We start from the raw sequence: 24,821 nt of genomic DNA, 5'->3' as shown, positions 1-24,821 counted from the left end.
GTTTTTTTTATTAACCAGGCACCTAGAAAGATGAATTAATGATTTACAAAAAAAAAAAAGTTTTAGTGAATATGAAATTAAAGTTAAAGCATGTGGAGAGTCTGGAGGCCATTTCATCCTTGCCCTGGATAAAACTTCCCCCATTTGAGATCCAACCAGTCTAGAGACTGGATGCATCTGCAGGCAGAGAGGTCACACCGCTCTCTGATTCCCCCTGTTTCCCCTCTTGGCCAACAGCCCACATCCACTGTGTATGCATTCTTTCTTAGTTATGTTGATGCCACTGGTTAGGCCATAGCCAAATTCCACTAGCTCTTCAGTCTCTGGGGAAGGAAGTTATTTTGCTTTCAAAAAGCTTTTTCAATCTTTATTGATGATTCTCAAATATTAGTGTGCATAAGAATTACCTGGAGATCACCTAGGAATTCAGGAATTTAAGGAGGTTAAGTATCTACATTTTTGTTAAGTATCCCCCAGGACTCTAAAGCACTGGATCTAGAAGACAACATCAAGGGTTGATTTTTCTGGTAGGACATTGCCCTTGGGCCTGTTTGACATATATACATCAGAAAGTTAAACACGAGGCCATCCCTGATAAGTGCAAAGGAGCAAAAGGTAGTACAATAGTTAACCACAGAGAATGTGCAAATTCCAACCCTGTTCTGGCAGGGATATAAGCGTGACCTTGGACCAGTTACTTACCTTTTGAATGTAAAATGGGGCTAATACTATCACACAGAACTGGCTTTAAAGGGCTAAGTGAATTAATGTGCCTAACAATAAATGCTCAACTGATGTTAAATATTATAATTATTCCAACAAAAAGTAGTTTGAATTTTCAGGCAAAGAAAAGACCAAGTATGGGTCACTGAGGTCAAAGACTGCTTAAGGTGAGAGGTAAGGTTCAACCTGGGCTATGAAGGACCAGGTAAGATTTGTGGAAGACAGGAGGGTCATTGTAATTACTAAAACAGGAAAGAAATGGTCCTAGTACTGAATTCAGCCACCCTCTGCAAGTCAACTGGGATGGGAAGCACCTCTAGATCTATATAGTTAAGTTCTGCCTCTCTGAGGCCACCTGTGAGGAAAGCAGGCCCTGGGGCTGTAAGCAGATCCTTACCTATGGTCAGTGCGGGAACTAGCACTAGAAATTGTCCATGACTGGACTTGGGAGTCCATGAAAGGCACAATGTCCAGGGCAGTGTCTCACCCTTCTACCTGGTGGACTGAACGTTAACCTGCCTCACCCAAACCATGGCTTCAGGGGAGGAGGTTTGAATTACTAGGAACAAAACAAGTAATTTGCCTACCCCACTTACTCTGTGTCCAGCTGCAGAACAAATTACTACTCTCTGTAGTAACATCATACACAAATTAAACCAAACAACTGGGAACATAAAAGCCTTTTATAATACATGTGTTAGAGCTAAACGTTTATATCTAAAAGACATATGATTAATATAGTTTTTCCAGATTTTTAGATGCCCCAAGTCAGAATTTTGTTTAAACATTTTTCTAATGAAAAAAAAAAAAAAAAGCTTACCTGCCAGCTATTTTCTACAGAAATTCCTCTTTGTACCCGAATGATATATTCCTAAAAAAGAAGGGGAAAAGACCCTCAATTACAAAACACCCAAATCATGCAGCTATATGGATGGACCTAGAGATTATCATACTAAGTGAAGTAAATCAGACAGAGAGAAACAAATATCATAAGATATCACTTATATGTGGAATCTAAAAAACAAAATTATACAAATGAACTTATTTACAAAACAGAAATAGACTCATAGATATAAAAAATAAACTTATGGTTACCAAAGGGGAAAGTGGGGGCCGGGGGGGAGGGATAAATTAGGAGTTTGGGATTAAAATATACACATTACTATATATAAAATAGATAACTAACAAGGACCTACTGTACAGCACAGGGAACTATACTCAATATCTTGTAATAACCTATAATGGAAAAGAATCTAAAAAAGAATACATATCTGAATCACTCTGCTGTACATCTGAAATTAATACAACATTGTAAATCAACTATGTTTTAATAAAAACCAATTTTTAATAAGAAACAAAACAGAACAAAAAAAGCATCCAAATCAGAGGATCAAAAACATTAAGTGAAAGCATCAGGTAAAGTAGACTTCAGAGCAAAGACTACTAGAAACAGAGAGGCACATAAAGATACAAGGGTAATCTCGCAGCAAGACATAACAATCTTAAATGTGTGTGTACCAAATACCAGAGCTGCAAAATATGTGAAGCAAAAACTGATAGAACTGGAAGAAGAAATAGATGAATCCATGATTACAGTTGGAGACTTCAACACCCCTCTCTCAGCAATTGATAGAACAACTAAAGAGAAAACCAGTAAGGATATAGACGAATTCAACAATACCATTATTGATGAAAAATTAATCAATAAGATTAATAATCTTACTGAATATTAATAATTAATAACCAATTAATCTAAGAAAGAAATGAAAACTTTTATTCGAGCCAACCTGGGGGCTATAACCCAGGAGACAGTCTTTCAGAAAGCTCTGAGGACTGTTCTGCCTGTTAGAGGTCAAAGCACAGTTATGTAAGTTTTTAAGACAAATGGTTATACATCAAATGACATATCAACAGTTTACACAATCCAGATCTGCACGTACAAAGCAAGTCATGGGTCATGGTGACCCTTTACGAGATTAAGAAGGAATGTTATCTCCTAAGGAGGTCTAGTTAATGCAGCCACACAATACATACTAAAAGGGAGGGAGGAAGCCTAAATGGGCTGAGAAAAATTTTATGTTCGAATTTTTCTTGTCTTGCCATAGAATATGAATTTTACTTCATTACCATCAACCAACAGATTAATCAGCATTTATAGAACACTCTATCCAACAACAGTACTCCATCCAACAATATTCTGCTATTCAAGAGGATATACAGATGGCATACAAGCACAGGAAAAGATATTCAACATTACTAGTCATCAAGCAAATGTAAATTAAGACCACAATGAGATATTACTATATCCCTATGAGAATGGCTGAAACAAAAAATAATGATAACACCAAATGCTGGCTAGGATAACAGACAAACCGGATCACTCATAAATTAATGGTGGGAATTTTAAATGGTACAGACACTCCAGAACACAGTTTGACAGTTTCTTAAAAAATTAAAACATGCAACTATCATATGAACCAGCAACTGCAGTCCTGGACATTTATTCCAGAGAAACAAAAACTTATGTCCATACAATAACTCACATATGAAAGTTCACAGTAGCTTTATTGGTAACAGCCCAAAAGTAGAAACAAGCCAGATGTCCTTAAGCCGGTAAATGGTTAAACTTTGCTACATTCATACCAGGGAATATGACTCAGCAACAAAAAGGAATAAACTATTGATACATGCAACAAATTGGATGAATCTCCAGAGAATTGTGCTGAGTGAAAAAGCCAATACCAAGAGATTATAAACTACATGTCTCCATTCTACAACATTCATGAAATGACAAAATTATAGATATGGAGAACAGCCTAGTGGTTGCCAAGAGTTAAGGCTGGGGTAGGAGGGTGTGTGTGGAAGGGAAACAAGTGTGGCTATAGAAGGGCAAATGAAGTGCTATGGTTTGAAGGTCTCTGTCCCCCCAAAATTCATGTGTTGAAATACTAACCCCCAAAGATGATGGTATTAGGAGGTGGGACCTTTGGGAGGTACTTAGGTCATGAGAGTGAAGCCCTCATGAATGGGATTAGTGCCCTTATAAAAGAGTCTTCAGAGGGGCCCTTGCCTCTTCCACCACGTGAGGATAGTTTGAGACGGTGCCACTAGCTATGAACCCGGAGGAGGACCATCAGCAGAAGGCAAGCATGCTGCCACCTTAGTCTTGGACTTCCAGCCTCTAGAACTATGAGAAATAAATTTCTGTTGTGTATAGGCCACTTGGTTTATGACATTTTGTTACAGCAGCCTGAATGGACTAAGACATGAGGGATGTCTGAACCAATGGAAATGTTCTTGATTATGTATCTTGATTACAACAATGTTAATGTCTTGGTCGTGATATTGTACCAAGTTTTGCAAGATACTACCAATGAAAACACTGGATAATGAATATATGGGATCTCTCTGCGATGTTTTTTATAACTGTATGAGAATCTACAATTATCTCAAATTAAAAATTTCAACCTTAGGCATTCAAAACTAGTATGGTAGAGTCAGAAGACTAAGATCCATGATTTTTACCACTCAAAGTTTGCATTTTATTTGCATAGTCAACTAGAAAAGGCCATGGTTAAGAAAACAAGTAAAAAGGTAGAATAGATATGCAGTGATGGCATTTTCCAAAGAAACCAAATCTAATGACCCCCAAAGCTGCCGGATCATTGAAATCTTCCTGCTCCTGGGGAGGGAAGAGAAGACAGGGTGTTAAAAATACACATTCCCAGGCCTTGCACCAGACTTGCTGAATCAGAATCCCTAGGATAGAAACCGGGAATTAGAAGTTTTAATAGCCTCCCCAGGTAATTCTTACTAATCAAATAAGAAGGAAGCAGAGACCTAGTCCAGCCTTCTGCTTATACACACAGGGAGTTATGATGAAGGTACAGATGAAATCATATAAAAAACATTAACTTTTTTTCCTCAAATGCTCAGAATTCTTTTAACATCTTTGGATGGTATGATTCAGGTATTACTCATAGTCACTAGTCAACAAGTGCTTATCAACACAGTACTCAACAAATCCTTTCTACTGAATTAATTCTGATTTAAATAGGTTATTTAGAAAATAAAGCCAAATAAGCATTGTTAACTTGGTAACTGAATTTTAAAATAGATCTTATTTTCACTACCATTCATTTCCATTCTGTTTAGTTTGCAAAGGTTGATAAAATCCACATACGCAGGAATTTCTCCTGCTCTGGACTATGTTAAGAATGGTACATTCAACAACATCCACTCAATTTACGAGTGAATCAACTATGTACCTGGCACCCTGCTGAGCTGGTTTCATGTGGGGTTATAAAATAAACATTTCAAAATTAACTTGGGTACTACGGCAAATCTCTTAAGCAATGTGCCAATGCAATTATTTCTGAATACACAAAGATAAAACACTAAAAATATCTGACATTCTTGTATTTGGGGATCAGTCCATTAGCTTTGAAATTTTCTTCTTTTCTCAGGGTTGTCTTCCTGGCAAATTGTCTGGGCTTTTACGTTCTTATAGTAGAGCTAAAATCAGCACATATAATTGAGTACTTCCAAACAACTACACACAGACAAGTTGATGTCTAAGTCAGGGAGGAACTGTTATTTCTCAAAAATCACTTCAAGCATCCATTGCTTCACTATGATTTATAAGAGGAATAATATTAATTTAAAAAATTCCAGTTCAACGTTGAGCACTCCGTAGGTGCTAACACTGCTGTCCTGCTTTATAAACTTTGGGTTGAAAGCTTAGACCTGTGTTTTACAAAGATGTTGCGGCCAATTGTAAACATCAATTAAGCACCTATCATGTTTCAATCCCTGTGCTTTGTTCATGCTGGGGGTATAATTCTAAACAAGAAAGGTACAGTCTGACTCCATTCCTTCCCTCTGTATATGCACAGTTTAGGGGCTTGGGGTTTTTTTGGGTTTTTTTTAACTTGGCTATAATACGGCACACAATAATGTCGGGGAAAAGCATTTGGCAAAAGGGAAGCAGTAACTACAAGACGGTGCCTGGGTCCTGATGTCAGACTATGATATCCCAAACTGACATCCTAATTAATGTTTCTGCCGAGACACTCTTTATGTTTATATCAGTGTTTCTCCAAAGAGGGTGGTTCTGCCCCAGAGGAGACCTGGCAATGTCTGGAGACATCTTTGGTTGTCACAGGATGAGGGAGTGCTATGGGCATCTGATAGCTAGAGGTCAGAGATGCTGATAAACACCTACGATGCACAGGACAGCCTTACAAGGAAGGACTACCTGGCCCTAAACGTCAACAGTGCTGAGGCTGAGAAACCCAGGTCCAGGTGCATCGAGTAAAACAGGTCATTCCAGTCTATGGAGGCTGGGGATGCAGGGTGGTGGAGGGGTTACTTCTGTCATCATCTGCCCCCGGCTGCAGCCTACTGGTACTCCACACACCACACCATTGAGAATATGTGCACGCCCACCTAGAGGGCTCGCTTAATTACTGGTGGCCTCAAAAACCCCATTGTGTTTCTTCTGTAAAGACACATTAAGAGACGTTAAGGCTCCAGTGTTGCCCTCAGGTCCCATCTGCCAGTGTGGTTGCAGATACAGAAAGACAATGGGAAATGGCACAGTGATTTTGCTCAGAAATACTTTCATTCCACTTGAATGGAGCAAGTTCATCCCTAACTACAAAACATTTTAATTTTTTTCGTTTGCTTGATACCACCACCCAGCCTGACCAAAAGGAAATACTTTCACCTCAAATCTCCAATTTGTCAACTAAACAGAGCACAGCTGTTCTACTGCTTGCAACCAGGCTGAAGCTCTGATTAAAGCAGAGAGAGGAGTGCCCTGGAGACCAGTAGAAACACGACATTTGAAGTCAGGCTTCCACCTCCAGAGTTGGAGTCACCAGCCCAGAATCCTCCAGTGAATCATTCCCATCTTTGCCACCCTCTCTGATGTGGAACAGAACCTGCAGTCTATGTAAGAGACAATAAACCACCAGGCACAGAAGGGAGAGCTAAGAGCCCCGTAGGGCGGCTCTGCGTCACACAGACCTATGCCGGCTGCCCATCCCTGCCATCTGCTGCCACGTGCCCAAAGGGCCTTCTTCCCGCTCCTCTTCATGACACCACACCCTTATTTTGGCGGGGCAGGGTGGGCATTTCGGCAAGTCAGGGTGGTTGGTACCGAAGTTCTTCAAAGTGGAAAGGCATTGGGACCATGTGATTTCTGACTTAAGTAAAGGAAGAGAAGAGAGAATTAACGTAAAATAAGCACTGATCTTGTGCCAGGAACTTTCCTAGGCCCCTTAACACTTCTCATCCAATCCTCACAGCTGCCTGGAGGGTAGATCTCAGCAAAATTAAGTGAGCTGTCCAAGGTTGCACAGCTAGGAAGCAGCTGACTGGGAACCGGAACCCCAGTCACTGATTCCTAGGACCCTCCAACCTGCCAGACATGGCTGGCAACCCCCAGGGACCTGGAGACGCCCTGAGCCTGGCTCTTTCTGCAGCCCTGAAAGATGAGGGTCCTCTGGAGAACTCAGGTGGACTCATCCTGAGGGTGCAGGGGTAGGGGCTGTCATTTCCACAACTGTTGATTAATGCTTCCAATGCAGGCCATTTCCCCAGTAAGCATCCTCACTGACATTTTGTATCTCCCGAGTTTCCGAAAAGATACTTAAGATTTCACTGCACTGTAGCTGGCAGGCATTCAGAGATGCCTCAGTGTGATGAGATTTTAGAAAAACTAGGGAGGAAAACTTATTTTGAATCTTTCTGGCCCCAAATTACTTTAGTGAGGGCACAAACCCAGACCACTTGGAAAGAAATGTGTAAAAGAAGCTAAAGCCAAAACTTAAGCCAACCTCCAAACCCACCTAACCCACGGCATTCTTCTCTCTTCCCTTTTGGCACAGCTATCAGACTTACTGAGACTCAGAGTACGGAGAGACGGGGCAGCTGTCTGGAGGTATTTTACCTGTCAGCGTTCCCACATCTCTACCTCTAAAGCAGAGGGTCTCAACCCTCCTACATTCTAGAATCACCCAGAGAACTTAAAAAAAAACAAACAAAAAAAACCCATGCTTTGACCCTACCTGCCAGAGATTCTGATTTAACTTGTCTGGGCTGAGGCACAGGCATTAGTAGGTCTTAAAAGTTCCCAGGTGATTCTAATGTGCTGCCAGAGGCGAGAATCACGGTTCTAAAACCTCTTAAATAGGAAGCAGCTTCACACTACAAAAAGAAACACCCTGTCCTGAGAGGAAGGTAAACCAGTGAACCAAGCACCCACCACAACTCACAGCATCCTCTCCGCCTACCCTCAGCCCTCCTGGCCTCTTCGCAGGCACTCTCCTTTCTTCTTGGGTGTAGGAGTTACCTAACCTGAGGCCTCTAGGGTTTCCCGAATGGTCCTACGGTGGTGGCCCCACTCACAAGATACGCCAACGTCCCCTTCAGGTGAACAAGGAAGAACAATAACTCTCATTTGCAGCCAGGGGCACTGAGTCTCTGAAAGCATAAACGCCTTGACTGGAGAGCAGTGGCTCTGGGATAGGAGGCCAGATCTGTGCGTCTCCAGCGCCCATGAGCCACACCACTCCCAGTTCACTGCCAGACCCGCGTCCTCCCAGCACTTTCCCTTCATAGGGAGGCCCGCAGAGAAGGCTGAGCACAAGTGACCTTGCTAGACACCCAACACTATGCTACTTCCCCGCACAGCAACCTTCTAGGGCTCCCACTGGCCACGGGATAAAACCCAAACTCCTTAGCCTAGCTTCCATGCTCTTCCATCGCCTGCCTGAACTGTCCTAACCCTTTCTTTCTGCTTAATCCCTCCTCTACCCAGTCAGACCCTGTGTATCCTCAACACCCCTTACTTACTCCTCTCCCTTTGCTTTTCTACCTAAGCAAAACCTGGAAAGGTCAGCTTTTCAACCATGTTACAGCTATCTTTGTCCCATGTCTGCCTATGTTTGCGGGGTGGGGTGGGGGACTGGGTTTCCTCTCCAACTGAACTAAGTTCTTCAAGGGCTAGAACACACGTTTCTTCATATTCCAAATAGCACCCAGCACAAGGTCAAGCCAACGGGCAGAAGTGCAGCGAATGCTCGGTGATGGATATTTGTTAACTGACCGCCTGCACCTTCGGGAAGGAGGCAGCATGTTGCTATCTTCATGTGCACCTATATGCAGCTCAAGTCTAACAGCACTCTCCAGAAAATCCCCACGGGTCTCCCACGCCCTCAGGTTTTATAAAATCAATATTCAAACCCGCGGTATCACATGGCACAACAGCTGCGACCTCTGGGCAGTGGGTGGCACCACCCTGCTGGACAGCAAGCTTTCTGAGGAAATTCTGATGGTTGCAGGACTTCTGCTCAGCCCACTGGCCACCGGCCTGGCTGCTTACCATCCTTAATAGTCCACTTAGAATTAATGATTACTCCTTGCTCTGCTGAATATTCATTACTTATCGTTGTTTCATCCGCAGATTTTCAGGGATGGAACATGCCTTTGCTTTATTTTAATTGCTGTGCAAGTCAATAATGTACAAAACCTGCCCCCAAATGAATGAAAGCGTTAAGGGTTTTAAAAGGCATCTGAAGAATCACCACTATCTTAACCTGAGTTTTGGCAACTCAGGTTAAGTTTTGAGTGAAGCCAAGTGTATCTCCTTTTCAACCAAGTGAAATAAATTTCATTTAAAACCTAACTGACTGAATCACAGAACCCTGTGCTTTAACTTTATGCAAAACAAATTCTCTAGTTTCCACTCTGCGTTCACAGAAGGGGCAAGGAACACATCACAAACATGCTCTGATCCGCGCAGTGAGATTCAGCGGCTGTATTGCACATGCCTCCTTCTCCAGGCCTTTTGAAGTCCACGCTCTCCTCTGTGGGACGGACTCCTGCCCTGCCAGGGGAGCTGGCCTCCACGCTGACTTCAAAGACAGCCAATGTTCCAGCCAGGAGAAAGCGGCACTCCAAAATCCTTTGACCTGAGACACGACTACGGAATGGATGCGGCATTTTAAACAGCAGTTTCTGTAGCATTCTATAGTACAGAGACCCCTAAATGATGCCAAAGCAATTACATAATTTGCTAAGATGGGAACCCATGAATTCCATCTTACGTCAAAGCAAAGAAAATAAACCCTGGAAAATCTGAGGCTCAATTAAATAGTAATTAAAAATGAAATACAACCTTCCCTTGTTCAATAATCCTCATATGTCTTGGGCCGATGCCCTGAAAGGGCAGAAACAGACACAGTGAACATAATCTCAGAGAACCACACACAACATATTTAACTGGCTAGAAAAGACAAACACACAAACTCTGATCTGGCTGGCAATCATGATTTTTATGTGGGTTCTGGTATCTAAGGCGGCCAACTCCTCATCCCTCACGCCCTGAGCTGGTACCAACCTAAGTACCTGCCAGGACTGAAGTGCTCCTCTTCCTTGGGCTAATTCTCTATCTACCCCCGTTTGCTGCTGCCCGGAGACAGGCCACCCAGAGTCCTTTTGGAGCCCGCGGCAGGAGCTGGCCACTATGTAGAGATCGGCTACGATGTGCGCCCCTTCCCCGCGTCACAACCACAAGGCTCCAGGGAAAGGGCAACGGCTCTCTGCCATTTACTAGTTTTGTGACCTAATTCCTCTGAGCCTCGGTTTACTCATCTGCAAAACCATACCTTTCCAACAGGGTTGTGGCGAGTATTAGGCAGGGTCCTGTACTTAGAACTTCCAGCACAAAGGCTAGCTTTGTAACTTAGTTTTCTTTTCTGCTAAGAAAATAGCGAAGGCAAGGTGTCTGCAAGTGAATCAGCACACACGAGACAGCAGCAGCACCAAGAACATCGACGAGAAGGAAGAAGCAGCCGTTTTCTCTGAACATGGGAAACAATGTTATCAGTCTCTGATTGCTAACAAGGAGCACCATCCTTCCAGCCTCTATTGTCCCAGCTTCTACGCCCAGTTTTAAAGGGGGCTAATTAAAAAGCCTCCCCCCCTAAGATAACTTGGATATCAGCAACAAGAGGATTGGACAAGCTATTTATGGCTTATCTACATAGTGGAAGAATATACAAGCCTTGGAAAGGATGTACTGGGACCTCCCTGGAGGTCCAATGGTTAAGAATTCACCTTCCAGTGCAGGGGATGAGGGTTAGAATCCTGACTGGGGAGCTAAGATCCCACATGCCTCGCGGCTCAAGGCCAAAAAACCAAAACAGAAGCAATATTGTAACAAATTCAATAAAGACTTTAAAGGGACTTCCCCGGTGGTGCAGTGGATGAGACTCCACGCTCCCAATGCAGGGGGCCCGGGTTCGAGCCCTGGTCAGGCAGCTGGATCCCACATGCATGCCGTGGCTGGGGGTTTGCATGCCACAACTAAGGAGCCAGCCTGCCACAACTAAGACTCGGAGCAGCCAAATAAATAAATAAATCTTAAAAATAAAAAATGGTCCACATCAAAAAAAAACTTAAAAAAAAAAGGATGTATTAAAATGATTTTTTAATACATGGGAAAAGGTATATATTATAATGTTAACTATTAAAAAAGGATCAAAAATTCTGTGATAACATTGATAGGAAGAGGGAACTACACCAAATGTTAACAGTTGTTGTCTCCGGAGGTGAAATTATATGTGATTTAAATTCTCTTAGGTATTGTTTTCTATTTTTCACTTTATCCTTAATGAGCATATATTACATTTGCAATCAGGAAAAACAATTTTTTAAGAAGTTCCTTGGTTTGTCACACATGTAGTTTAAAACATGCTACTTTAGGACTTCCCTGGTGGCGCAGTGGTTAAGAATCCGCCTGCCAATGCAGGGGACATGGGTTCGAGCCCTGGTCCGGGAAGACCCCACATGCCACGGAGCAACTAAGCCCGTGCGCCACAACAACTGAGCCTGTGCTCTAGAGCCCACGAGCCACAACTACTGAGCCCACGTGCTGCAACTACTGAAGCCTGCACGCCTAGAGCCCGTGCTCTGCAACAAAGAAAAGCCACCACAATGAGAAGCCGGTGCACTGCAACAAAGAGTAGCCCCCGCTTACCGCAACTAGAAAGCCCGCACGCTGCAACGAATACCCAATGCAGCCAAAAATAAATAAATACATAAATTAAAAAAAAAAAAACAAAAAACAAACATGCTACTTTAAAATAAGGAATCCCCGGACTTCCCTAGGGGCGCAGTGATTAAGAATCCACCTGCCAATGCAGGGGACACGGGTTCGAGCCCTGGTCTGGGAAGATCCCACATGCCGCGGAGCAACTAAGCCTGTGCGCCACAACTACTGAGCCTGTGTGCCACAACTGAAGCTACGCGCCTAGAGCCCGTGCTCCGCAATAAGAGAAGCCACCGCGATGAGAAGCCCGTGCACCGCAATGAAGAGGAGCCCCGCTCACCGCCACTAGAAAAGCCTGCGCACAGCAACAAAGACCCAACACAGCCAAAAATAAATAAATAAATAAATATATAAATTTTGATAAATAAAATAAAATAAGGAATCCTGAGTGATAAGGACTGAAATTATCTGAGCTTAGACAAGAGCACAGTATGTTATCAATGATAAATGCAAGCTAGCATCTTTTTTCCTTTGGCAAGGGATCTTTTGGTCATTTTACTACTCATCAGCACTTTTACTGTGCTGGGAAGACTGGAAAAACAGAAGATGAAAGTCAAATAAATGAACTCTTCTACTTGTATCAGGGGTGCTAAAACATTTGGTGGGAAAAAAAGCTTGAAACTGTAAGTTGAAGTCAAGCTAGGGGAGTCCCTACTGGTTTCAATAATTTATAGTAGAACTGGCCACCATCTCTAAGGATAATGGAGAGCTGACTACACATAAATCTATTCTACCTGGCCTAAAAATGTCACTGTGCTCTTTCCTGAGACACGAGTTCCAGTTCATAACTAACCATATACGTGACTATTCACACCATGCTGCCATCTATCTCTTCAGAGCTGAAGGTAATAATTGCTGTTTATGGAGCACTTACTCTACGCCTTCTGTTCCTCAGCTTATTCCATCTCCCAGGAGTGCGTGGAGGTAGATATCACTATTCCTCTTTTATAAGAATCCCAAGGCTCAGAGAGGGTAGATGCCCTGAACAAGGACACTTAGCTAGTAAGTGCTGAGAACAAACTCCACCCCAGGCCTGACTGACTGTTCTACGGCCTTGGGCAGAACGCTTTCTCACCATCTACCCTCTCATTCTGAGGAACTGAGGTTGGCTGAACAGGCAGAACCAGTCCATCAAGTCAGGAAGAGGCTGGGAGAGAGTGGAGGCCAAGTCAGGAGAACCCAGGCCTGGGTGATCTGAGTTAATACGGCTGTGGGGCTTGCACAGCACCTCCCAGCCCAGTCTCCTGACTTCAGTGCCCTGCACTTTGCAACCTAACCTCCTACTACATGTACACAGACTGTTGTCTACGTACATCTGGGCTGGATGTTACCTGGGCACTGCACAGAGACTGTGTACAAATAAGAAAACTATTTTAAACAAGCCCCACTATGAACACTAGGCAGGTTTTGAAGAAGCAGAAAGAAGCATTTTTATATAAACATGCCTAAAGTGGACACAGATTTACAGAGTACTCAGCAATCTGAATGGCAGTTGCACCAAAAGAGAACAGGGTCTTTGACCAGGCCATTCTGTTTCTACACTACGCTCCTATTAAACTCTAACAACAGCTGCACAATAAGTGAACCTCTTTCCTGTGCTTTACTGTTAAAAACCATGGCGGCTCTGGATCTCAATGGTCACAAAGCCCCGCTGGATGCAGACCGAAAGTTTCTACTCTCTAGCTCAGCCTTCCCCAATCAGGTCAGCGGTTTGAAGAAAATAATGACCTAAGGCTGTGAGGTCCAATATGGCAGCCACTATGCACACGTGGCCTGTGTGACTTAGGAACTGAATTTTAAATTTTATCAAATTTAAGTAGTCCAGTGGCTACAGTACCATTATAGACTACTTATTTGCAGATATAAACAGATATTTATGAAAATGTAAGCATACTAAGCATAGTGTTATAACTTGCTTTTTTCCCACTTAATATAACATGAATTTTTTCCATTTTAGTAACTATGCCTCTGGATATTATTTTTAATGTCTACATCTGTGCTGTCCAGTATAGTAGCCAAGCAGTGTGTGGCTATTGAGCACCTGAAATGAGGCTAATCCTGGAAAATACACACCAGATTTCAAAAGCTTCATATGACAAAGAGAATGTAAAATGCATTAATAATTTTTATATTGATTACATATAATCAATGACAGTATTTCGCATATAGTGGGTTAAGCAGGCTATATTATTTACATTAATTCCACCTGCTTCTCTATACGTTTTTAATGTGGGCTACTAGAAAATTTTAATTTACACACATGGTTTGCGTTATACTTCCATTGGACAGCACTGCCCTAAGGCCTCCACTATATGTAATGAATTAACTCCACTCCTAGCAGCCAGAATGGAAGAACTGAGAAAATAGTCACCCAACTCAGTGTCTGGTTCTGCGGCTCAGGGAAGGACCGCTAACTTGTCCTTGGCTAGGCCTAGGCTTTGTGGAGCCATCATACTGGTGTGGCTGTAATAACAGATCAGGTTGGCTATGGCTCCTGACTGGTATCTCTTTCATTCAAAGTCCACTAGCATCATACAAACCTTCGTTCTGCTGCCCCAGTCCTATGGCCTGGAGCAAGTTACGTACCCTCTTTGCATTTTACTTTCTTTCAACTGAAAAATGGGAATAATAACAAACTCAATTCAGAGTGGTTATGAGAATCAAATGAGAATCTAGAAAAGTCTGGCAATTTCTTATAAAGTTAAATATTCACTTAGCATATGACTAAGCAATTCCATCCCTAGATATTTACCCAGGAGAAATGAAAGTATGTCTACACAAAGACTTGCATGTTCACAGCAGCTCTATTCATAATCAGCCCCAACCTGGAAACAGCCCAAAAGTCTTCCAGCTGGTGAATGGATAACAAACTGCAGTACATTCATACAGTAGAATACTACTCAGCAATAAAAAGCAACATGCAACAGCATGGAGGAAGCTCAAGGCTTTATGCTAAGTGAAAGAAGCCAGACACAAAAGACTATATCCTACAAGATTCCATTTATATATGACATTCTAGAAAAGGTGAAACAATAGTAACAGAAAGCAGATCAGTAGTTGCCAGGGATCAGAGGGAAAGTACTGACTGCAAAGAGGACCAAGGAAATATTTGGAGTGATGAAAACATTACACAGTGGTTACATTTACATTTGTCAAAACTTATCAAATAAGTAATGTAAAGCACTTAGCACAGGGCAGGGTATATAATAAGTGCTTAAACAATGTTAGCTGTTATCATGACAAGTATTGTCTAAAACCAAACTTAGACTCACGATCTTCCTGGGAAGACCAGGTACCCCTTGCTTACCTTGTACTATTTTTCTAATCATTTCTAGTGCCTCTTTTTCCCTCCCGGCCCCTACCTAGCAGACTTTCCCTCTGATGTGTTCCTCCTTCTCTTTCTACCTTCTCTCCCTTCTGCCACTGACCTGAGATGTGGCCTTTCTAACTGCACTGCTTCGTTATCACCCTGGACTCTCTTCTCCCCTTCCCTCACCCTTTTTACTGAACCTCGAACACCACCAGCAAACTAAGCTTCCTAAAATACCACTTTCTGCCACATATATGCTCAAGCCCCCTCACTGCTGTTCAGATCCCTTAGCCTGGCATCCAAGGGGCCCCACAATTGGCTCTAGTCTCCCTTTTCCATCTTTTTTTTTTTTAATTTATTTATTTTTGCTGCGTTGGGTCTCCGTTGCTGTGCACAGGTTTTCTCTAGTTGTGGCGAGCAGGGGCTACTCTTCGTTGCGGTGCACGGGCTTCTCATGGCAGTGGCTTTTCTTGTTGCGGAGCGTGGGCTCCAGGCACACGGGCTTCAGTAGTTGTAGCACGTGGGCTCAGTAGTTGTGGCTTGCGGGCTCTAGAGCACAGGCTCAGTAGTTGTGGCACACGGGCTTAGTTGCTCCAGGGCATGTGGAATCTTCCTGGACCAGGGCTCGAACCCATGTCCCCTGCACTGGCAGGCGGATTCCCAACCACTGCGCCACCAGGGAAGTCCCCCTTTTCCATCTTTTACTCCACACCAGAATCCTCCACAGTAAATCCTTGTGGGATGAATGAACAAATGAAGGCAGGGACCAAGTCTATCTTGCTTAGACCTACATCCCAAGTGCCTAGGATAGTGCCAGGAACACAGGGGCATACTCACAGCAGTATCAGCTGAATAAACTAATGACCTCCTGCAGCCTGCAAATGCATCCTGACCTCAGAGAACATAGCTGCTCATTCTTTAGTTTTTTAAACTGAGATCCTTATGGTGGATTAGTAAGAGTTTGGAACAAGATGAATAGTTAGGGGCTCTGTTAAGTGTTTCAGAATTTATGTGTTAAAGGCTATAAGGCTTCTGTTTCTATTTCTACTTTTAAAAAAAAAATCTGTCAATAAATAATTATTTAAATATTTTCTCCCTTTAACTCAAAACAGGCAAAGAGCCTCCAAGTGTGCAGCATGCAAGAAGTATGGGAGGCACCACAGAGATCAGATGAGGGTGTGCATCGTTTAGTTGGTTTACCATGGTTTTGACCATTACATAACTTTTAAAATTATTTTGTTCTTAGTCGTATATGTTTTCATTTACACCCATAATGGACCATGACTAAAGGCAGGCTTAAGGAATGCCAATGGCAAAATATGACTTAGTGAGAAATCAGTGAGAAACACAGGAAGTGCGAATCATCACAAAAATGGTTATTCTGCAAATTGTCTGAAGAAGCTCTTTATCGGTGCCTTAAGTTGTATTCACCTTATCACAATTCTTACTGTCTGTAAGATTTCAGAAACCAGTATAATTCTGATCCCAAACATTAATATAATTTTCAAAAATGTGCTAATTTGAATAAAATATTTTTTAAATTTAAAATCACTTCCAGAGGAGGTTTTCACAATTCATTATTACTATGAAAAGAGTTTGCGAGTTAAAAAAGGCCTGGGGAGGGATTTCCCTGGTGGCGCAGTGGATAAGACTCCACACTCCCAATGCAGGGGGTCCAGGTTTGATCCCTGGTCAGGGAACTAGATCCCAAATGCATGACACAACTAAGAGTTCGTATGCCGCAGCTAAGGAGCTGGCAAGCCACAACTAAGGAGCCCGCCTGCTGCAACTAAGGAGCCTGCCTGCCACAACCAAATAAATAAATAAATAATGAACAACAACAACAACAACAACAACAACAAAAATATATATATATATATATATGTTAAAAAGGCCTGAGGGCAAGAGAAACTAACACAGCACTGTGAAGCAATTATACTCCAATAAAGATGTATTTTTAAAAAAAAGGCCTGGGGAGTGCTGATTTAGAACAAGTTCTCTGAAAGGCTCTGTTAAGCCTTTCCTAGTTCCCCCAGGAGGACCTGGGTTGAGTCACGCCCACTTTGCCCTCCCTGCTCCAGGGCAGACTGGCACGTTCTTTCTTTTTTTTTAAATTTTATTGAAGTATAGTTGATTTACAATGTGTTAATTTCTGCTGTACAGCAAAGTGACTCAGTCATACACATATAAATTCTTTTCCATATTCTTTTCCATTATGGTTTATCACAAGATATTGAATATAGTTCCCTGTGCTATACAGTAGGACCTTGTTGTTTATCCATCCTATATATAATAGTTTACATCTACTAATCCCAAAGTCCCAATCCTTCCAGACTGGCACTTTCAATACCTTACTTCTTCTTTGGTTTAGAGGTCTGCCACCTCTACCGGGATATAAGCTCCCTATTTCATTCATCTTTTTACCTTAATACACAGCACAGTTCTTGGCACGCAGAAGACTCTTCATAAATGCTCATTAATGTTCCCAACATCTTAGAGGCTTTCTGACACTGCAGAAACTGTATGCCTCATTCATAGAGCAGACTGCATCCAAGCCCAGGATGTGTACCCACAGCCTGACTGCACTCCTCTTAGGGGAAAGGAAGACAGCTGGGCCACATAGAATATAAACGCATTTCTCAGGAAGCAGCCTTCTGAAAGATGTCAGCTGTCCCCTACCCCCACAAACGTCAATTAGCGTGGTCACTTGTCAGAGGAAGTGGCAGGAAAAAGAACAACGCAGAGGGCGATTTTATTTTTTGACCCCTCTGCCAGAGGTCAAGTGTGTGTGAACTGACGTTGGGATTCCTATGGCGATGAACAAAAGCTGGGATGTGAGGAGCTGAAATGGGCATTGGCCAGGGGCCTCCTCCCTTCAGGCCTGGCCTCCGGGAGCTCCTCTGCCAGGCCCACAGCTGAGCCCGTGGCCTGCCCACTTGCCTCTTCCACCTCTTCTGCCACCTCTGAACACCAACAGCCAGCTCTGCTGCCAGGCAGGCCCAGTAAGGAGACCCTGTGCTGTATCTCAGAGCCTGGTTGTCACAGCGTGTCCCTCCAGGGTAAAAGGGAAAAACAAGCAGGGGTGACAGGGCAGTGGGAGTGTTCTTTGAGACGTTACTGCATTTTTTGCTATTTGTTAGCAGTCACAGTTGACAGTGAGACAAACTTTTAAATAAATAATTTTCCTTTTTCCATTCAACACCTAAAAAGTACTAGTGCCTAAAAAGTTACTAGTGCTCTAGAAAATACAGAGGTAATAAACTACAACAAAAACAGTGAGATCTGTGTGCTGAGCTCTGTTCAGAACGCCCCGTGTGTCTGAGCTCAGTTAATCCTCACAGCAGCCCTAGCATCCTCTTACTATCCCCACTTCACAGATGAAGAAACTGAGGCTGGAGAGGTTAAGCAAGATCATTAAGGCACTGCCCCCTCCTCAAGTTATTTACAGTTTCACGTGTGTTGGAAAGGGAGGGTATAAATAGAAAACAGGGAATAAGAAATAATCAGTGTAAAATGCTTGCAACTTTCGGACAAATAAAACTGAATGGGAATTTCAGAGGAAGGAAATCACACTCAGCTTGGTAGGTAAGATGGTAGGTAGTAGTCCACAGGAAGGGTTTCCTGAGCTGCGCCTTGAATAAATGCATTCATTCAACAAACTCACGCATTCAACAATACTTACCGAATGCTTACTATCTATGTGGCAGGAACATGGTTTGAAACTGAATCAAAATAGCAATACATAGACATGAAAGGCTGGATTTCAGATTAAAAAAAAAAAAAAACCACCTCAAAGAGAAAGGCATCCACATGGCCAGAACAAGAGGTCCATGTGGCCCTTTCCATCTAAGGAGTGGGAAGGGGCAGAGGTGTGCCCTCCAAGCACAGACCCACTTCTCCACCCTCAAAAGCCTGAGAGCGCCAAGAGCAGGGCCTCTCCCCACTGCAGCCCCAGAGCTGACCACACTGCCCGGAAAGAACCGGAGCTCGCGAAGGACCCATGGGACAAATGAGCGCAAGGCTGCTATTGAGTGTGGTTATCTACCTGGTCACGGGCAGAGATGCCCAGAGCATGACAATGGGCCCCCAGCCACTCTCTGTGCTCTGCTGGGTCAGTGGGTGCCATCGCACTAGCCAGACCCTTACCCTGACATTAGAGGTCTGATGTGAGCAGGCCCGCCTTGGGCTTCATTCCCCTCTGCTTCTGCAAAGAGCAAAGCCTGCAGGACTGAAGTCCCTGCCCAGGAATCACTTGTCCCCTGGGGAAGGGCAGGCTCAAAGGAAGGATGGATGAACAACACTCCTTCCCTTTCACATCTCCAGGTGGTCCTCAGACATTTTTTGATTCAGGATTGTCCCACAGCAATCCTCCATGCATTCCCTCCTCCCAGCACCCCAAAAGAGCCTCAGCTGAATTAATGAGGAGAAATGGCCTGTTTCTGATGAGCCATGTCAAAGAAATGTGGGCAGCCTTGTTTGGATATCATAAACAGAGGTGCTGTGATAAGAGGCAGATCCGAGGCCCGGGCTTTCCAGCACAGCGCCCTTTGCCCTTCCCAGCACAGCGCCCTTTGCCCTTCCCCTGTGCACTCTGCCCACTAAGTCACCTGGCATGCACACCTACATGCCCCAGGCAGGCTGTGACTAAGAGCAACTCTTCACAATAACAGGACATAATTCATCTACTGTTCTAGATACAGCTGACCCTTGAACAACAGGGGTTTGAACTGTGCAGGTCCACTTACACGGGGATTTTTTCCGTAAATATGTACTGCGGTACTACATCATCCGTGGTTGGTTGAGTCCTCCAATACAGAGGGCTGGCTATAAAGTCACATGCAGATTTTCCACTGCAAGGAGGGCTGGTGCCCTAACCCCCGTGTAGTTCAAGGGTCAACTGCAGTGGGTTTTCTTAAAGTAGGCTGTATGTAGGAATTCCCTGGCAGTCCAATGGTTAGGACTCCAAGCTTTCACTGCCAAGGGCACGGGTTCAATCCCTGGCCAGAGAACTAAGATTCCACAAGCCGTGGGGCGTGGCAAAAAAAAAAAAAAGTAAGGGTATATGTGGTAGTGCAGCACATTTTTTTAGATGCACATCTCTCACCAACTGAAATAAGTAACTCTCCAAGTTTACAGTTTTCAAGATTTTTCCAGTGATTCCAGCCTGAAGGTCCACAGCCCAAGACCAGGCTTCAGGTCAGTGAGGTTCTGAGAGGTCATATAAACGTGTGTATGACTGTTTTTGGAGAATTTGTCCCTCTGATGAGATCCTTAAATGAGCTGGACCCAAAGAGTTAAAGGACTCAGAATATATCCCGAGGTTAGCATCCTGCAATGTTATAAAACTTTCCAGGGTGAGGGTTAAGGGGTTGGGGGCTTCTTTTCAGGGTAACAAAAATGTTCTAAAATTGAGTATGGCGACAGATATACAATTCTGTGAATATACTAAAAGCGACTGAGTTGTATACCATAAATGGGTAAACCGTATGGTATGTGAATTATATAAAGCTGTTACACAAACAACTTTCCAGGAAGACTCCTGTTACTCTGCAATGGATTCCCTAAGCTAACATTATGTTAATAAATACCTGTTAGCCACAAAAATGTAACTACTGGATTATTTGAAGACATCGATGACAACAGAATTCCCTTTTGCTTTCAACTGCACGCTTTTAGTAAGCAGGAAGAAACACGTGATATCTTGATGTTTAGCTAGAAATGGTCAAATTTACCTCAAATTTGGTGGTCAGAAAGTCAGCCAGAGACAAAATGGCCAAGCTGCCTAGACTCTTCCCCCTGCTGAGGTCAGAGTATTTACCCAAGGTGAAGAACTTGTTCCTTAGCCCTGAGTCAAAAGTTTCAAACTGAAGAAACGGGGCCCCCATCATCACCTCTGAAGAAGAGGCACACCTTAATTTCCCCAAACCATGTGCATGTCACCCATGAAAGAAGTCACGGACAAGGATGACTTTCAGGCTCAGGGGAGAACAACGGGAAAAGCCTATTGCTCTCCGTCCACAACGCCCCACACACTTAAGCACTTATGAGTTCTAAAACAACGTCTGGGTCCAGCTCTGCCCTTTTCAGGGTGGGACTGAAAGGTGCTTCATTTCATGTGAAGCTGCCCGGAAACTGCTAGCACTACCTGCCTGAAGTGGAGAACAGAGGGTTTGTTTAACTTGCCCCAAATGAACCCATTTAGGCATCCAATCAACAATCTGTATTTTGAACAATCTCAAGATCACAACCCACATGGAAGCTGTGTACACATGGGTGGCTGTTTCCACTATTCCCCCAGGGGAGCAAAGCAAATTATCTTTTCACATAAAATAAACCTTAGCCCCAGAATCCTGCATTTCTTTCTAGTAACTACAGCCAGGTTCTTATTTGTATTCCCACAACAAGAAACCTTTCTAGTGGGATGCTCCTCGAAAGAGGTGATGTAGGAGAAGTGAGTCCTCAGCCCCTAAATCAAGCTGCGAAAAAACTGACTTCTTCAATAGGAAGAGAATGAAGAAGAGACTGACTCTACAAATTAACGAATTACCAGTCTCTAAGCTTCCAACTCAGTTTTCCAACTGCATCCATCATGGGTTTCAAGGACAAGCGGAGAGAAATATATAACCAAATATATAACCAACTGTATAACCAAGTGGAAGACCGGTGATTAGATTCCCAGAAAACCACTACTGTTATCTTCTTATAATGTGTGCAAGTGCTGCAAGTTAACTATCATACTGTCTCCACTTGTCTAGGCACACATCTCCAAAAAACTTTCAAAATATTCAGTATAAATTGGAATTTGAAAGAAATCTCCAAATAGCATCTCCAAAGGAACCCCAGATGGATTCTTATATTGAGCACTGGATTGCCTTAAAATGTCAGGATCTCTAAGGCAACGACGTCTCCTGTTTTGGCATCCCATTTGAACAGGTGTTCTAGTGATACGTGAATAGAGTTTAAAAGACTATTAAAAAAGGTCACTGAGGAAGAGGCTGAAGCTCATTAAACCAAGCCACAAAAGGAACTTTAAAGTATCTGTGTTATGACAGGTAAAGATTCTGGTTGACTTGTATACACCTTGGAAGACAGAAGATCTCAGAATCCCATAGAACAAAGCTCCATGAAAGCAGAAGCGGTTGAGTTCACCACCAGATCTCCAGCTTGTGCCTGGCACTCAACTAGGTGCTCAGTACATTTCTGTTGAAGGAATGAGGATTGTTGAATAAACAAACTGTGCAGGAATGCAGTTTCCAAAATCAAAGGTTCAAGGTGAGATCCATTTTCAGTAAAGATCTTAACATGAAATATTATCTTTTCCACAGACTTTTAAAATACTCTCTGTTATGCCTCAAATACCATTGAAATTATCTTCTGTTTCTCAAGAACAAAATGCACCAAACACAGAATCAATGGGCCCTGATTCAGATGAACCTCCGAGAACCTTTTTCCTTCCTAAAAAGGAGGAAATGGAGATTAAGAGCTATGGCACTACGGCACAGTCACCAGCAAAAACCAGATATGCGTATTTGATAACAACCTTCTCCAAAACTGGCAGCTTCCTCTGGTTTCTGTTTCAGCTAAGTAAGCATTTTTCTTCAGTCTACTGACTTTAAAAGTTTTCCCTTTCGTTTAGTCAAGAACTTACATATTTCCTTGTCTTCATTCTTAATGTTCCCAAAGTTTCCCACAATTTACCTGTGTGGCTTTTTACCAGAATCCCTTTTGTCAGGAAAATCCTTCCCTTTCTACCCCCCCGACTCCCCTTGCTGAAAGCATCCCTAAATACTGTCCTTTCTTATTTTATGGAAGCTTCATTTCCTTGCAGCAGAGGCCTGGTCTATTTCCTGAAGCTAAATTAATTGGGCTCCATAAAAGTGAAAATAAAATCATTCAAACCACCTTCAGGCACAGAACCACCTACGAACCTGCACCTTCCGCCAGTTGCTTATCCCAATATGCCTTTCTGGTGGTGACCTTGTGTTCCCTTCATCCTTCTGGCATCTGTATTTTCCAATCCACAGAATTTTCCCCTCCCAAGTCCATAAATCCTAAATCATAGGTAACAAAAAATGTTCTGCTATAAATCCTGTTTCCCAAGGCTAAACAACCTTGATAAATGAAAGCAACCACGCACAGAAATTAGCTTACTTGCAATAAAAATGCATTAATGTGTTTAATCCTTTGCATATATGGCGCCATAAAGTGAATAGATGGAAGAAGGAAGGAATGCACTTTACAAATACTTCATAAAGATTATTTCATTTGATCTTTGTAACAACTGTGGAAGACAGGCAGGGCAGGCATTTATTACCCCCATTTACAGATGACGAAGCTAAACATCAAAAAAGGTTAAGTAACTTGCCCAACCAATGGTATCACATGACTAGCATCAGCCCAAATCCATATTAAGGTCCTGCCTCTTCCAACCCAAAGGATGTCTACTATGTATCCTCTCTGTAGGTTTCTGTCCTACAGCCAAGGAGCAACTTCCTAGAGATTCGGCATTTGAAAGGGAGGACGGTCCTCTGACTCTGATGGTCCTCTGACCATCTCTCTTCAGCTAACAAGCCAGAAAGCCACCTTCAACCTTCCCAACAGAAAACAATGCCTTTTTTTTCTGTAGACCACTCTTAACAACTACTTCTTTCCAAAACAATTTCCAACAGTTCCTGTTTTAAAGGGACTTACTCTTAAGGCACTAATAGTCCAAAAAGTTTGCATCACATATCATTTTCTCAATAAAGTTCAGGGCTGATGCAATACTTTTCACTCTTAGATTTTACAGCTACAATGACAAGAACACAAAACAGTCAAAAATTACACAAGACAATGCTGCAATTTTTTTACTCCACCACATCTGCCTCTATGTGTCTCCTGTGAGTCACTGTCTGTGTTCCGTCATCATTATAGGAACTGCCATTCTCTACCCTAAATTATTTTACTTTATTACTTAAAGAAAATCTCTGCAATAAAAATGGAATCCTACTACATCTTTCACCACCTTGCTGCAGCACTCACCCCTTAATGCAGAACCTCATATGTCATGTTGCTCCAATTTTTATCACTACCATTTTACACAAACAAAAAAAAAGAGGAAGTAAGGTTATAATTCATTTATTTATTCATTCAACAAACACATGAAATCCTATCAGACGCCAGGAACTGGGACCCAAAAGTGAACACAAAAGTGTCGCTCCTCTCACAGCCTGGTGGAGAGGTAAACTAAAGAAGTCAGTACAGAATAAACTGATCAAGGTTAAGGTGGAGGTGAGCACATGGCTTGGGGCAGTGGCCATCATGAAATGCTTTCCGGAAGAAGTGGTTTGTGAGCATTTACAAGCATCTCTCTCTGGACTTTCAGTACCAAATAAGCCTAAAAGACTCAACCCCACTCCCTGGTAATATTCCCTGGTCAACAGTCAAGTAAAAAAATCTAATTAAATAGCAGAATTTATTCTTGACTCCCAGCCCTAAATTTCAACCCTTAACCCCTCCCTATTCCCTTAGGCACAAATTACAGAGGTGTTAACAAATTCTGTCCTATACAGTGCCTTCTCACAAGTCTGTAGAACAGGATTAAAGATATGCACAACGAAAGAAAATGTACTTTAAAAATATATGATCATTTTCCTAACTGGATATGAACACTTTGAACAATACAAGCCC

The 24,821-nt window shown here is 42.8% G+C and overlaps 1 protein-coding gene across 7 annotated transcripts in view; it reads right to left on the bottom strand.

Annotated features, from left to right (window-relative positions):
- The window catches only part of PXK (PX domain containing serine/threonine kinase like), a 73,811-nt gene that overhangs the window by 47,555 nt on the left and 1,435 nt on the right, over nucleotides 1-24,821 (bottom strand). For all 7 annotated transcript variants that reach the window (XM_082412277.1, XM_082412278.1, XM_082412275.1 and 4 more), the window contains exon 2: nucleotides 1,544-1,594. In XM_082412277.1, the coding sequence (XP_082268403.1) occupies nucleotides 1,544-1,594 (51 nt within the window). The remainder of the gene's footprint in view (nucleotides 1-1,543; nucleotides 1,595-24,821) is intronic.

This window comes from Balaenoptera physalus (assembly GCF_965194825.1).
Source record: "Balaenoptera physalus genome assembly, chromosome: 11".
In the NCBI taxonomy this organism is placed as follows: Eukaryota; Metazoa; Chordata; class Mammalia; order Artiodactyla; family Balaenopteridae; genus Balaenoptera; species Balaenoptera physalus.
The sequence above is the reverse complement of the archived record's forward strand: the minus strand, read 5'-3'. Positions and strand labels throughout refer to the sequence as shown.